The 16,973-nt window shown below is 33.8% G+C and overlaps 1 protein-coding gene across 1 annotated transcript in view; it reads right to left on the reverse strand.

Annotated features, from left to right (window-relative positions):
* LOC116849476 (zinc transporter ZIP13 homolog) overlaps window positions 1-16,705 on the reverse strand; it is a 51,160-nt gene extending 34,455 nt beyond the window's left edge. Inside the window, exon 1 of the mRNA XM_032826654.1 lies at window positions 15,631-16,705. Within this exon, the coding sequence (XP_032682545.1) occupies window positions 15,631-15,862 (232 nt within the window). The 5' untranslated portion in view covers window positions 15,863-16,705. The remainder of the gene's footprint in view (window positions 1-15,630) is intronic.
* Between the last annotated feature and the right edge of the window lie 268 nt (window positions 16,706-16,973).

Consider the following 16,973-nt stretch of genomic DNA (forward strand, 5'->3'; position numbering starts at 1 on the left):
GTGCTGCGAAATACATATGGAAAAAATATAAAATTACAGAAAAAATATAAAATTACGAAGAAAATATTAAATATTAAATGACGTTAAAATTATATTTGTTTTTATAATCCTATATAGACAGATATACGTAAATTTAGCAGGAACTTTATTAATCGATTTGTAAAGGTTGCATCCCTTATGAGTGGCACTCATATTTGGTCTCATAGAATGGTAAAATGTAAATACGAATGAAATACGAAAAAATATATGATAATTTGTTCCAAATAATGTGAAATATAATATGAAAATCTAAATGTATCTTTTAATAAAAAATTTGTTACCTCATCAATACAACAAAAAATTTAAATTATCATATAATATAAATTTAATGATTAATTCATTACAGTATATTTGTTTCATAAATGTAATTAAAAGAATTGTAAAATTTTCGTTATTGATTGTTTCATGTCGTGTTAATCATGAAAGTCTATCTGATATGTTTCTATCTATTATGTTTCCTGTATAACTGTATAATACACTGAAATTGTAATATAATTTATTAAAGAAATATGACTTGTTAAAAAATTTATTTTATGGTAATGTGTTGAGTTATTATATACATTTGAGATATATATCATTTCTAAGTTTTAAAGTAATATATATAACCTAAAATATATTTAGAACGATAAAAGTATTCTGAAAGATAAATTGTGAGTTGCGCACAATTTCATTATATATATAAATTATTACAATATTTTTCATTATTGAGTATTAATCTTTTTGCATTTCTTTCACACTTAAATAAGACTTTAAGTATATAATTAGCATTATTTCAATGAATTTTCGATATAATAAAAAATTATTCTTCACTACCTAAAAGTTGGATTTTTAGCAAAGTTTAAATAACTATATTTTATTGAAAACATAATACTTCAAAGTGTGCGAAAATTTAAATTCAAAATGGCGGATTCAAGATGGTAGTTATGAAATGCTGAAATATATTCGATATATTCAAAATAAAAGTTTGAAGCGTGTTTTTTTTCTGAATATTAATTATAATTTAAATGTAAGAATTTCGAATCAAGATAATATATATATATATATATATATATATATATATATATATATATATATATATATATATATATATATATATATAACCACCATCTTAAATCCGCCATTTTGAATTTCAATTTTGATAATTGATTTGAAATTAGCGCCCCCAAAAACATATAGAACCGTCTCCATATAAAACACATCTCTTCTGGGAAAATCGGAAGCACAAAAGGGTTAACAGAAAATATTTTGCAACGTAAAGTTAAACGTACATAATATTTTTAAGCAAATATATTATCATTTCTATCATAGTTCTATATGATCTGAGATTGCAAAAATTTTATTGTAGTTTTATTTTATTGTAGTTTTATTTTTATTTTATGGTAATGCTTACTATAATATTTTCTCCCTGTAGAGAACAAAACGTTTAATATCCGACACCCAGCTTATTTTCCGCATTCTTGCGCGGATTTTGTCAAAGGACGGATTTTGCCCATCGGTCTTCAAGAAAGACGATGGACTTAACTCGGAACGGAAACGGAATGCAATCGTCGACACAGCCGGAGACACCGACAGAATCGCAGGCGCCGTGACACGACGATATCGAATCGGAAATCACAAACATCGGTGAGCGTGTCGCATGTTTACAACTGCATAACATATTAATTAATGTGTCAGGAAACGTAAGTGCTCCTGGCTTCATTGAATATTCATTTGTCTTTCGCCTATTAACGAAAAGCGGATGTTAAACGATGGGGAAGCGAGTCCGCGCGGTGAGGAGGATCTCTCTTTCTCGCTCTTTTGCAAGAGGAACAACAGAGAAGACGGTGGAATTTTCAACGGCTCGGCCAACTCTAGATTGAAATATGCTTCGCAAACGGACTGGAAATTCCATTTAGTATACCGCCGCCTGTCGCGCCAAGTCAAGTTCCATGACCTTCGAGTTCCGTCTATTTTCCTTTTCTCTCTCTCTCTCTCTCTTGCCACATAAAACATTGCCAACAACGAGTCATTATGCCGGCATCGATCGCGTGCCTTTTATAATAGGCGCGCTGTTTTCCTACCGTTTATTTTCGCCGATCGTTCCATGTAAGCGAACCCCGCGTGTAAGTGCGATTTCGATTCCGCGGTGTCCCACATTAACAATTCGTAATTATACGTCATTACCGCGTGCCGGACTAATTACAATTTTCAATTACCGAAATAATCCGTTCGGCAGCGGAAACGTAATTGCATGCACACACGCGCGCATGTGTGTTACGCATACACACGCAAATCGGAATCTTTGTGTATAAGCCAATTATAATTCAAACTCGATTTGTGTAAAAAGATTCGGCTGGTACGTGAAATTTCAGATTCTTGTTCCGCCATCGGCATCCCGGATTCTGAAATCATTTCATTTTACGAGAACGATATTTTAACGTATATCTTAGCACGTTCCATGCTGGACCGATTTTCGAACTCTCTGTTCACGCTGCATGACACATCGCACCCAATCCACTGAGAGAAATTATACAATAAAAAGTTAACCAACGGATATTTCCGATCAATATACTGATGCATTGTTGTAACCGATTAGAAAGCATCCGATGAGAAATATCAATTCATAATTTTTTGATCGATTTGTCTGATAAAATGCCATTATAATCGGAAGTATCCGGTTAAATTTAATCGGATATTTTGATGGGATATAAAAATTCATTGGTATTTTGATCGGAAATATCTGTTTATTTTTTGTAATTTCTTTCAATGCATGTTATGGAGACTAACAGTTTTGCTTATGACATGCCTTATAATATTTATAAGATTGCAAAAATCATAATTATCGGAAAAAATGTAGAGTTTAAGATGCACTATAGAACAAAATAAAAATTTTTGTTTTAACAAATTATCGTAATAACACATAGTTTAATACGTTGCCTGCCGTGTGAGTATACGTTTACGTAACATTTTTTTAATGATGTTAAGATTAACTTTAAATAAAACATTTTATTTCAAATATTATTAATATTATTGTTTGTTATACATTTTTTATAATCGCAAAGACATATTGCGATATTTTTTTTTATTAAAACATAGTAAACATAAATACGGCTTGTCAGAAAAATCATCATAGAACGTCAGTACTTTTATAGTATAATTTTTAGCTGATTGCCTGCTGATTTTGTTAAGCTTTTTAATAATTATTTTGATAAAAACAGAAAAAAAGAAAATCGAAAAACTAATCGTTACGTGGGGCGTGGACGACTCACGGTATGGTAACACTGCAAGATATTTAAACATTAATATATGATTTTACAAAATATTTTATGGAAAATTGCCATTTCATAGCAATTTTCAAACGACATAAATGAAAAGTTCAGAGTGGATTGCATGAGATCCACGTAGTATAGAACATGTTAAAGCAGCCCGAATCGAAATGTTAGACCTATGTTAAACCTTGAATTCTACAACGCAGTGGGAGCTAAGTTAGCAAAAGTTTAATTTTACAGTTAAAGTTTAATGATACAATTTACTCCTATTTTGACTCTGATAATGTCCAAAATTTTCCTTTTCACTTTCTTTAGCGTCAAAATAAGTGCTGGAAGAGTGAGATTGAAAAAATAATAAAAAAACTTCGATTTGGGTAGGTTAAATAGAATCACAAAAGATTGATGAAGATTTCAGAATATCAAGATAGATGTTGAATGGAATAGTAAGGCTGAAAATAGGATAAAAATTTCGACTCGAAAGGCTATGGTCAAATTAGGTCAAGGATTGTATAGGAAAAATATCTGTGTTCTAAAAGAAACATTTTAGGAAATTCTTTTTCCAATATTTTTCTCATATTAAATATTAAGTCGGCCTGAAATATTTCGCTATTTTTCTATTAAATTCTCGTAGGAAGTTTGGTATTGGAAGCGAAATACAAAGCTCTCGTTAGATGTTTAAAAAAATTCCCAATCAATGTTATTCACTTTATCCGTCAAAATTCAGACTCAATTCCAGTAAGTTTAGCATTTTAATTAAAAATATTAAATTAAACAAAAAGTTCGGTTTGCATACTATATACAGACAAACCAGCTTTCGCTTCGATAAAGTTTTATAATATTTTTGTAAAAAGAATAAATTTTTCTTCTGAGTATATGGTAATGAGCTTTTCTAAAAGTTACAATGCTTATATTTTAAGACTATTATCAACAAAATATTCTTTGTTGAAGATAATTACTTTAAAGAAGAAAAATAAACTGAATAATCGTTTTTTTCGAAATATTCTTGTTTGTATTAAAAAGTAAAAGTCCAGATCGAATGTCTAAAAAAATACCAAATCGACGTTTTATTCGAGTGTAAAAATTATTAATTTTTTCGCGAAATCGAATAATTTCACATTCTTTATTTTACTTGACAGACACCGTTTTATTCCATATGTTTTTTATCTCTTCTTTATTCTCATTCTTCTATGTATTACACATCTTTTCACTCTTACAGGGACGCAACCCTGGAGTAATAATAAACGCAATCAATCAACGCGACAAACCTTTTGCACTATCTATGCATAAATGAAATACATGGCCAAAACTCGACCCTTGGGTCATCTTGACCCGGTTTCTCCAACTACGATGCTACGATTCTAATACATGCGTATATGGTCGATCATACAGGGTGTCCAGTAACTCACGGAGGAGTGAGTGAAGAGTGTATAGATAGATTAGGTTAAACAGAACAAAAATTCCTCTACCATTTTGCGAACAACCACGTCAAATTTGGAATTATTAATAAAAAAAAATTCGCGAATGATCACAGTAGATAAACTGTAATGGTGATATTTACCACTGTATGCTTATATATTAGGCCAAACCGAACAAAAGAATCCTCTACCATTTTCCAAATGACCACGTAAATACTTAGTTATTAATTAAAAAAGATTGGTACATTATTGCGCGTAACTGTTGCTTTAACACCAAATTGCTTTAATTAATAACTGAACATGTACGTAATCATTTGGAAAATGGTAGAGGACTTTTTTATTCAGTTTGACTTGATGTACAAGCATACAGCGGCAGACGTCACCATTACAGCTCACTTGCCGTATAGCGTGTAATTATTCACGAATCTTCTTTGATTAATAACTTAGAATTTTATGTGTTATTCGCAAAATGGTAGAGGAATTTTTTGTTCAGTTCGACTTAATACAGGACGGCTCCTCTGTAAGTTATTGGACACCCTGTATAGACTCTATACTCACTTCAAGTTATTGTGCCGACCTTTGTATGACGATTATGCGATTAGTTACACTTTTCAACAGACTTCGCTATTTTTTCCGCGCACGATAGCTCGCGCGGTTCGCAGTAAGGTATAATCTTGTGACGTACTACCTATAACGCCACGTTTTGTTGGCAACTGTCACCGACAACTTCCAATTACCTCGTGCGCAGTTAGTATTGCATTGCACGTGGCCGGACAGATCTGTTTTTAAGCGAACGCGCGCGTGCACTCGACTCTACCGGGTGATACTTCGAGCGCATTAAAAGCACGTGCTGATCTCGCTTGAAAACCGAAAGACGTCCTGCAATTTCGCGGCTCGCGAATTCTCGACGCGACGCTCGCGGTTTGTTCTTTGCGCAGCTGTATTCTTTCTTCGGACTTTCTTGCTCGGACTCGGAAACGATATGATGCTAGCTCGCACCTCGAAGAGATGTAGAAAGGAGGAAACGAGCAGGATACAGGCAAAACACTCGGGAGGAACACGATCTTTGTGTTTTGATTGCGACCAACTCGTGAAATATAAACTCGCACGATCCTTGTGAATTATCATAATGGACTGGAGAAGAAGCTGTCTCTTGTTCACGCGCATTAACATTATCCAGGAATAGACTTGTCGCTATTCACAAATTATGTTTATCTTTTCGTGCTTGATGTACTTTCTGCTTTCCTACCGCATTTACGCGAAGTAGTTGTCGCACGATTATGTAACTCAGCTGTTTATTTTCTTTTTTAACGTAGAGTACATGACCTCGCGCTTTTTGTATGCTATCAAGTCTGCATGCCTGTGAAAACATCGCGTTTGCTTGTGCATATATTTATAGTCTGCGGCGACATTATGAGCAGAGGAGACCGAGTCTAGATGCTAGATCCCAGGGGTATGTTGCACATGCGGTTTTTTTTAGTATTTATCTTGAGAGGAATAGGGGACATGCAAAATTGCGAAATGTACTTTTAAAACACAGACACTTTTCCCTGAATTTTATCAAAATTAAAATAATAAAATTAAAATAAATTACAATGTGTGTGTGTGTGTGTGTTAGAAAATATAAAAATAAATTTGGTAGTATAACACAAAATAGATTTTCAAGTTTCTTGAGAAATTTTGTATTAATATTCTCCATTGTAAGTAAATGAAGTTGAACGACGTGTTACTAGCTTAGAATCAAGTTTCTTGCAAATGTATGGTCTCAAACAATAAAAATAATTTTCATTTATAAAATGTTTGAAATCGAGTATATGGGCGGGGGAAGTGAAGTTGGTTCAAGAGTCGGCAAGAGGGCTGTAGAGACCTCTCGCGGAGATCCAGAACCAGGATACATATTTTATACATAGCCTTCTTGCGCTACGGGCAATTGAACCCGCCATCAGGACAAGATGGCCACGTTACTGCACGTTTTAGTTATTACAAAACAATATATACAGTTATTTTAGTTATTACAAAACAATATATACAGTTAACAGAATCGTGGCATTAATACATATGCATTAATACACATGAAAAAAACCTCTATCATGTTTGTACAGTCAGTCACAATTATTATATTATTAACAATTATTATATTATTTCTATTTTTCTATTACAATTATTTGTCGGAGAAATTGTAATTTTGAAATTCTGAAGTATGGGACATCTAGCCCCCGGCCTAGAAATGAGAGATTTCCACGCGTTTAGAGAGAGAGCATTTAGTGTCGTTATATTTAAATTTCCGTCTATTTCATCTTCCGAGTGAAAACCTTGCTAAGTAATTAATCTCTGTATTAATAGTTATTATTTGAAATTTGTTCAAGTAAGATACTCAGATTTAAATTTAAAGTTCGATGAGAATTTTCTCGTTGAATCAAAATTATAGGCATAAATGTCACATATATAATTCAACGTGAGTCTAACTCTGAATAAGATCTGATGTAAGTCATCTCATGTAAGTCAAGTATCAAGTGACAACTATTAATACGAAGCTAAATCTGGGTATCTCATGGAGGCTAATTCAGATCTGGATATCTCATGTGAGACAAATCTCAAGTAACGACAGTTAAAGTTGAGGCGATAATCCTCAAATCCTTGTTTCCTGCTGCCGCGATAATCAATTTTTTTAGATCAAGAAAGAACAATAATATTCGAAAATTTATATTTAAATTTATTAATAAGATTACTAAATATAAATATACGTTTAAATTTAATATATGTAATTAAGCAATATTTGCAAACAAAAAAATTTATTATTTTTTATGTAGAAATAAAGTCATAATTAGTAAATAGTGTCTTAATAATCGTATCACGGACCAAATTTCTTATTTTCAAACAATTGAATTATTGGTTCATTTTACGTAAGAAGTTAAAATTAACTTCTATTTTATTTTATATTTTATAAAAAGTACTAAAACAAAAATAAAAATATTCTAGTTTGAGAGACTATAACACTATTTTATAAGAAATATTTTCCATTTTCTTGGTTGAACTGTTGTATAAATGTAAATTATGTAAACTAGGGAGACTGCAGACTCGAAGCGATAATCAACACTTATTTGATCTTATTTCAGAAACAAAAAAATTATAAATTTCTTTATTTAATGAACAAATATTTAAATATTACTTGTATAATATATATATATATATATATATATATATATATATATATATATATATATATATATATATATATATAGTGTTGCCCTGAGAAATTTACTTAATTTATTTCCTTAATACAGATTTAAGATGTCTTAAGTATTTTTTTGGGAAACAAATGTCTTATCTTTATCGCCTTAATCGTGGTAAAAAAAAAAATCAGACACTAACGAAGATTCGTGTTTAACACATAATAAAAGAGATAAGAATCGAGTTTAAAAATAAATCTTCACTGCTACCATGTAAAAAATATTGTCAAAGCGATCCCTAGGCCGCTAAATTGTCATTCGGTTCTACCTTTCGAAATCGCGCGTTTCGTCAAGTAACAAAAAGAAGTCAATTATAAACGAACAATGTTGCCTTCAGTGTGGCTCTCTTACCGTGCATGCTTCAACGAGCACCACTAATTGAGTGGACTATCATCTAGTTAGGGCGATAATAATCGCGAGTTCTGAAACGCAAATCCGTGGGGACTTGTTTCCGCGAGGTTATTTGCTTGGTCTCGAGTAGAACCATCTCCATTGTATACTCTCTGAGAATGCGAAAGCTTGTCAAATATTATCTATAATATTACAAACTGATAAACAGCGTCCGGTAGAGTTTGGCCAGCAAACATTAGAAAACAGATAAACACTTTGGTATTTCAACGCAACGTAAAATTCTTTATTAAGATGTCAATCAGTGAGTTTCATTTGCGCCGTGCGTTTGTACACATTAATTATACATAACGCACAAAAGCGCGCAGAATAAAATGCATTAAAATTATAGACTCGAGGCCAAAGAAAAACACAATGATCGGATGCGAAAATAACGAATTCTCGGTTGCTGACGAGAGAAAGAGAGAGAGAGTTCAGTAGAGCGAATTGAAGCGGCTATGGAGACGAGGTGGTTGAAGTTTTTAATTTACATCGTTCTTCAAATCTATTCAACTGCTCGCCGCTGTGTACCACAAGCGTACAAAGAGTAAAGAGAAAGTTTGAGAACCCCTGGTCTGCAAGATTCTCAATGCCAAGGCAATCGGGTTTCACAATTTCGCCAACGGGCATTGAGATTATTGCGCGGTGATTCGATTTAGCTGTGGATAAGCCGAACCCTGGTAGAAATTTAACGCAATTTTCTGACAGTTGCTGGACAGTTATGTCAACTTCTGCTACTAAAAAGTGAAACTACTTGGGATCCCAATCAAGACAACGATTTTCTTGCAGTTGCTGCCCACGGAGGATGCGCAAAATCTGAACCGATTTACTAAACGAAGGCAGAACAGAAAATGGATAAAAAACTATTCAATTCATTAATAGTCAAGTCTGTTGATCATAAAATGGACAGTTCGCCCTAATAGTATTTCATTTCTTGCGCATACTTTCTAATTGAAAATTTCAATGCTAATGCGAGTTACAGCGCAGGAATCTTTGACGTGTAATATTGAATAAGTGCAAAAGTTTTGATGAGTTTTTCAAGAATGTCGTAACTGATCCAATTTTATAACAGTATCTACAAATATGCAGAGTATATTATACAAGGTGTTTCAGAACTACCTTAGGAGTTCTCGTGAAGGTATAGTACGCATTAAAGTGAACATAAAAGTCCTATATCATTTTACGATATTCACAATAATTATCAAGATATTAAAGATTTGTGAATAATCATGAGAGATATAGTAGATGAACTGCAGTGGCGATATCTGCCGTCGTTTGTACAACATTATGTCAAACTAAATAAAAAAGTCCTCCACATTTTTCCTAACTTTGTAGATTTTTAGTTATTAATTAGATAACATTAATATATTATCGCGAACGACCATTCGCCAATCTTCTTCAATTAATAATTAAAAATCTACAAAGTTATTAGAAAAATTATAGAGGACTTTTTTGTTCAGTTTAACCTAATGTACAAACAGACGATAGCAGACGTCGCCACTATAGTTCATCTGTCATATCTCGCGTGATCATTCACAAATCTTCTTTAATTAATATTTCGATAATTATTGTGAATATCACAAAATAGTATAGGACTTTTATATTCATTTCAATCCGTACTATGCCTTCACGAAAGTTTCGAAGGTCGTTCTGGGACAACCTTATACCGTTGGAAAGTTCATGCTTTTAGCTGTCGTTGTAAACAAGAATTGGTTTAAGAATTAGGTCAGTTTAGTTGTCTTGAAATAAAATTGAAAATGAATATTAATGGAGTTCATTTGCGTGTAATTATGATATACAAGTTTCTGAGAAGAATAAACATTTCGAATACCGTAAAAAAATATTTGCGATGTGTTTGGAGAGCATCGGCTATACCGATTCTAATCTGCGAGAGATCGTTCGCAAAATTTAAACAGAGTAATTTTAACCTTGAAAATCAGCTACGCTTCAATTTTCAATATTAATAACGACACTGTGCGCAATATAGTGGACATCAATTCACGAATTTCAACACAAAAGATTGCTCAGAGGCTAAACGTCGACAGATCGATCGCATTTCGGCATTTGAAAAAACTGGGTTAAAACTTAGAGCTCGATATTTGGATGCCACATAATGTGATAGAAAAAAGTAAAATAGACCGACTTTCTGCGGTCAATTTCTTGCTTGGTTGCTGAAGAAGTGACGGGATTGGTGACGGGAGACAAAAAATAGATCCAATATTGAATGGAAACAGACTTGAAGGCAGAACAATGAACGCGGTCAGTCTATGCCAAAAGCCGGTTCGCATTCTTGAAAGATTATGCCGTTTGTATGATGGAATTGCAAAGGTGTGGTCTTTTATGATCCATACAGCACATATTTTCAAAGCACGTTCTAAAAACGTTCTAAGGACATTCATACATTCTAAGAACGTAAAATAACAAAACAATGTTTTTTTATTTTTAAACGAGAAGCGTCCATCTTTTATTATAGAAGCATACTAATGTTACCAAAACGTAAAAGATAATAGAAAATAATGAGGATTACTTGGTAGGATGAATAAATAGTTTTTAATAAAATCACTTGATCCATTTTTCTATCACGAAATCCATTATGGCAGTTTCCATTTGTATCATTATCATCAGAATAGTCTAATGTGTTTTTATTGCAATGAAATTCTGTGTTATTAACATACACTCCATTTATCTTTTGTTCACTTGCATTTCTAATCTTGATTGTTGTCTTTGCCACAAAACTTAGTATTGTCAAATACCTTATTTCCTCTAATTCCCCTTTCTTTCGCTCTATGTTTTTCTATACATTCACTCATTGTTAACGCAATTTTAATCTTTTTAACAATATAAATAAACAATATAAGTAAAAAAATATGTTTTAAATTTATTCACTATAGATATTATAACATATAAGTGCACATTATACTGAGAGAAAAATGTTTAGTATTTGTAACTATAATCATATAGAAAAATAATTACTATAAATTATGATCAAGACAACCATTTTTTAGTCAATTGTACTATAATTTTAATGATAATAAATTTATATACATGTTATTACTACTATTTTCCTGTTAGAACAATAAAAAAATATTTAGGCTCAATTTGACTACAACCATATCTCTCGATTGTTCCAATATGAAGATAGTATAGTAATATATATATATACAACATTATCATTAACAATTATAGTATAATTGACTAAAAAATGGTTGTGACCATAATTTATAGTAATTATTTCTCTGTATGGTTACAGTTACAAATATCAAATATTTTTTCTTTCAATGTATAAAACTGAGTTAATATTAGATATTGTGTCTTGAAAAGAGAATCAGCCCACGTATTGTACAGGAAACTGCTTCAACCGCTCTATCAAATTCTTATTTAGTTCCTACGCAATATTTCTACAACTACCAATGACAGAATGTATTAATATTAGATAATAACTAGACAAATGTGTACGCAAAACGTATATATTTTTATCAGGGCAGCTTTTGTCGTAACTATCGCCGACTGGCGATTTTCGTGACGCAAAAAGGGATCATCCGTTATATCCGTATTATTGTGCAAGCGAGTCTCGTCGCTGCTCGGAAAAATAAGAATGACGTCGCCGGGATAATGTGCCAGACTACGTTGTGACTATGTAAACACATGATAATCACAACGATAACGCGACGCTTCGGTGCGATGTCATGTACCGCCCTTTGTAATATTCCGCTCGTTCTCCCCTATCGGAATATAAAAATTTCTAATAATTGCACACGTTTTCATATATTCAGGTATTTTTATTTAAGATAAAAATACCAATATCCCCCGACATGTATTATTTATAATTATTATTAATTTTTATATTAAATATATAAATATATATTAAATATATATACTTTATATATATATATATATATATATATATATACTATATATTTTTTATGTTGAAAGTTTAAAATATTCATATTTAAAGACTGAAACAATAAAAATGTTCAGAATGTTATGTTCAGAAATGTATGACATCTTAAACATTTGTAAATAGTCATGTTTTTCATTATTTTCAAATCAATGTTAAAAACTCATTGTGTAATTGTTCTTCATATATTTCTCGGTTTCAAAAATTTTTTTTTTATTTACGTATATTTTATACGTTTTATTATATTATATTATATTCTACGTATATTTAATATACGTATTGTTTTAAAAAAAATATCACAGAGAGTTACACTGTAATTAATATATCGTGTTAACTGAATTTGCGCAAAATGAAGCAAGAAATAGTAGATTGACGCAACACACCGCAACATGTTTCCTTGTCTTAGTAAAAAATGAACTGCCGTACTTTAGAATCGAGATATGTCGTTTCCACAGAATGTCAGAGTTATGCAACGAACGATAAAATCGAAATAAGAGATTAATCGCATATCTACCACTAGATAATCGCAAGACGATGTGCTCGGTTTTTACGTTAAAGTAAAGAGGAATTTTACTCAATTACATGAAACATCTAAATAATTATTCAACTGAGCAGAGCAAAAAATTCTTTTCAACCATATTTCAGAAATGTGATTTTCCGAATTTCGTTGAATCAATTTGTAGCTCTCATTGAGTTGCGTGCAAAAATTTCGAACGTGTATTAACAGAAAACTTTATTTCAACTTATCTACGCAAATTTTCATAGATTAAATTCGGCAACGGACAATTAAGACTTTAGAATATTTACCGTGAAACTTTTGATGATGATGTCAGAAGCGAAGGAACGCTCAAAATTTTTGCGTGTCATTTCCAAATAAAAAGATATTTGTATGAAAGGACACTACTGATTTGCAAGCATACTTGCAAAATACCCCTATAAAACCTCTATAAAACTATCCTTTTCCCTCGCAAGTCGTAAAATTAAGGTGACAAGCAACCTTTCTCTTTAGTCTACTTTTCTTCATGAGTTTGCAACGTTCATTTTACGACTATTTATTGACTATTAAGAGAAAAGGATAGTTTCGGAGCATTTTACAACTGTGCTCAAGATATCTCAAATCGTTCATACAAATATCTTTTTGTTTGGGAACGACATGCAAGAATTTTCAGTATCGTTTCTCGCTTTTGACATCACAATCCAATATGGCTGCAGCGAGTATTCAGAAGCCTTGAATTGTCAAGGACTGCGTTCCGTACACGCATATGCGCGTATTTATCTACAATATACGTAACAGGAACTGTAGATAAATACGTGCATATGCGTGTTACGAAACGCAGTCAAGCTCTCATATACATATCGACGTTCCGATCTGAATCAATTTTGAAATATCGACATTGATCATTTGATATTCGATATTTTGTATCAATACTTTGAATTTCATTATCTTAGCGTATTGATTAAAAAATCTAAATATCAATTAATTCGATACGAACCAAAGCACAATTTGACTGCGTTCAGAAAAAGTTGTTTTGCAACTGTTAAAAATTTATGAATTTGATTAGTACATTATTTTAATTTTAGCTGAATCTAAGGGCGGTATTTATAGAATACGATCCACTCGAAGCTACAAAAGTTTTGAAGCGTATAATGGATGACTATGATTAGTCTATACGACGCTTCGGAACATTGGCAGCATCAAATGGAATTCTACTCAGATCTTATATTTAGAATTGTCCGAAGTTCATCTTCCAACGTACAGTTGATTTCACTGACTACAGGGTATCTAAAAATAAACTTAAAACGATCTTAAATACAAGACTATGAATACTGGCCTAAGAGTATACACCAATCAGATTCATCCCGAGTCGACTAACCCAGATTCACTCGAATACGCTAGAACAAGATTTGTTCGCGTTGCTTACACTTTTGACACTTTTACACCTAATGTCCGTTGCATATCAGACGCGATGAGCGGAATCCAATGAGAGTTCTTTCTAAAATGAAGCTCGTGTACAACGGATATTAAGTGTGAAAAGTGCAAACAACGCGAACAAACAACTTAAGGACTCGTGTCAAGATATAACGATATTCACTAATATCGATAAATTTTTAATATATCAATATATTAGTGTATCGATACTATTTATAACCTTATATTTGAGACCGTCTTAAGTTTATCTTTATGATGTACGGATCATTTCATTGGCTAGGGAATATCTGGACGATCTTACAGCATGTTCGACTAGACTTGAGTCAATCAATTCGGAGTCGATTAATGACGTCATAAGTTTTCACTAGCCAATCACAAAATTTATACGAAAATATTCGATCAATGAACTTGGATTTAATAACCCAGAGTCGATTAACCCAGGTTCAATCTCGCTATTAAATATAAGATCCGATCATGAATACCGATTCGTATCGATACAAAATATCGATACTTTATACTCTTTCGTGCATATCTAATATTGATGCAAAAAATTTCTTATTTTATTAAATTCTCGTAGAATATTTAGATATTAAAAGAATAACAAAATATCGTTATAAGATACCAAATCGTTATTTATTTTATTCGTGTATACATCTTTTATTTAAGAGGGCGTATTAAGTAATTAAAAGATAATTAATCCTCCAAATTGGATAATTTCATATTTTTTATCTTATTTAGTAAACATATTTATTTTATTTGACATGTTTTTATTAAACGATATAAAAACATACCAAGCCGATGTTTATTTTACTTAAAAAAATTATTAATCCCTCGGAACTGGAGATGATTTAATTTTTTACTTTGAAAGAAAAAATATAAAATAATAAATAATTATTTGGTGGTTACTAATAACATATTTATTTATGCTAATATAGAATATTTTTCATATAAAAAAATATACATTTTCTTAAAACCTTAAGGAAATCTTAGCTTTTCATGAAAGCAATTGTTTGCTCTAATTAAATAAAACAATTTAAATGTAAGTAAAGAAATATATATATATATATATATATATATATATATATATATATATGAATACACACACACACCTATGTATACATATATATACATATATATGTACACACACACACACACAGACACACACACATAAATAAGAAATACTTACAATTTCTTAAATATTTTTTCTCTCAGTGTATTTTACATGACAAGCGCGATAAACTTTTGCCATCGATCTAATACAGTCAAGAAAAATCAAGCAAGCCGATAAGAGCAAAGTATCAGCAAATCTGAGCGTTTGTCTTGAATAATTGCTTTGGTGTCTGCAACTGATATCTCACGTTGGCTCTTACCGGCTCTATTCACTCTTGATTCGGCGACAATTCATTCATGCCATATGATTAATTGACACAACGTGACCGTAGCGGGCGAGATCAAGGCAAATAAAGAGTGAGACACGACTTACCGCCGGTTTTCAGATCAACGCCGTCTTGTATGGGGACGAGCCACAAGGGGAAGATACCCGTGAGGCCGACCATGGTGCTGCCCAACAACGAGAACACCCATGGCCGATAAACGAAGAGATCGAGATCGTGCCACGGCCACGTCGTGTCCAGCCCCTCGTAAACGTCGTGCAGGGTGTCGAGCACGTCCGTACAGTTGCAGTCGATGCACGCGTCCGCTACCGCGGCCGCCATGTTTGTTGTCGCGTGCTGCACCGAGCCTCCTGTCAAAATCGCGTCTATCACACGCGATTCACAACGGCTAACACGCGACCGCCGCTGTTAATGGCGAGGAATCTGGTGACGATCGCCTTTCGTCGACGGAGATGGCCCGTCAGTCTGAGAAAGAAAGAGAGACGGAGAGTTCGCTCTTAGCTGTAGATAACCTCGTTGTCTTCAGCGTTACAACGACAGCGGATCCTGCTTGTCGGGACTAGTACAGTGCGCACACCTCGTGGAAGACGATGTTATCACGACGACGTGCTCGAAGACATGTGTCGCTGCCTAGATTACGCGCAAGCGGAGAGAAGGAGTTTCCGATACATCGGTCCTGTCGTCAACGTGGACATTCGGCCGCGTGTCGCGCACTCGTCCGGAGGAGAATCTCTCTGTTATGTTGCGTTATGTCGCGATGTCGATGTAGAGACAACGACCGCCGAGCGACCGGCTAGCCTACACTGAGGACTGAGCGCGGACGCTTGGAATCAGGACGTCGTCGTCGTCGTCCTCGCCGCCACTTCGTCGACCAGCTCGCGCTCGTCGTGCTATCTCATACCGCCGTGACGACGCACGTACGAGGCCACCGCCGTCCTGATGAGCCGAATGCCATGCGACCGCGATCTCGAAGACGCGCGGAGATCGTCGTCGCGCCTGCTGCACCACCCTCTCGCTCTGCTTCCGCTCTGTTCTCCGCGTTTCTCTTCTCACGATCAGTTCAACGCTTCGTTTGTGTCGTGCGCGCGTGTGTGTGTACAAGTGTTGTGAAATCGCTCCCTTCGTTGAGACTCTACTAACGCACACGGTAACTGAACGACTGATGCGCGCCGCGCCGTGTGCGGCGGCTTTTATAACCGCGACGCCACGTTGCCTTGCCGTAGGCGAAAGCGAGAGCGAGAGCGAGCGAACGACACGAGGCAGGACGAAAGGAGACAGACGCGCGCGGATGTTGTCGAGGCCGGCTGCAGGAGGGCGGTAAAAGGCGACGTCATTGTGACGTGAGGGTTAGTCAAAGGTACGAGAGGCACGGAGCAAAGAAAGAAAAATGAGACGCAGGACCACATAGCGAAAAATTGGAAAAGAAGGTAAG

This window comes from Odontomachus brunneus, unplaced genomic scaffold, assembly GCF_010583005.1.
Source record: "Odontomachus brunneus isolate Ranch 3 - 2012 unplaced genomic scaffold, Obru_v1 Obru_scaffold_117, whole genome shotgun sequence".
NCBI lineage: Eukaryota > Metazoa > Arthropoda > Insecta > Hymenoptera > Formicidae > Odontomachus > Odontomachus brunneus.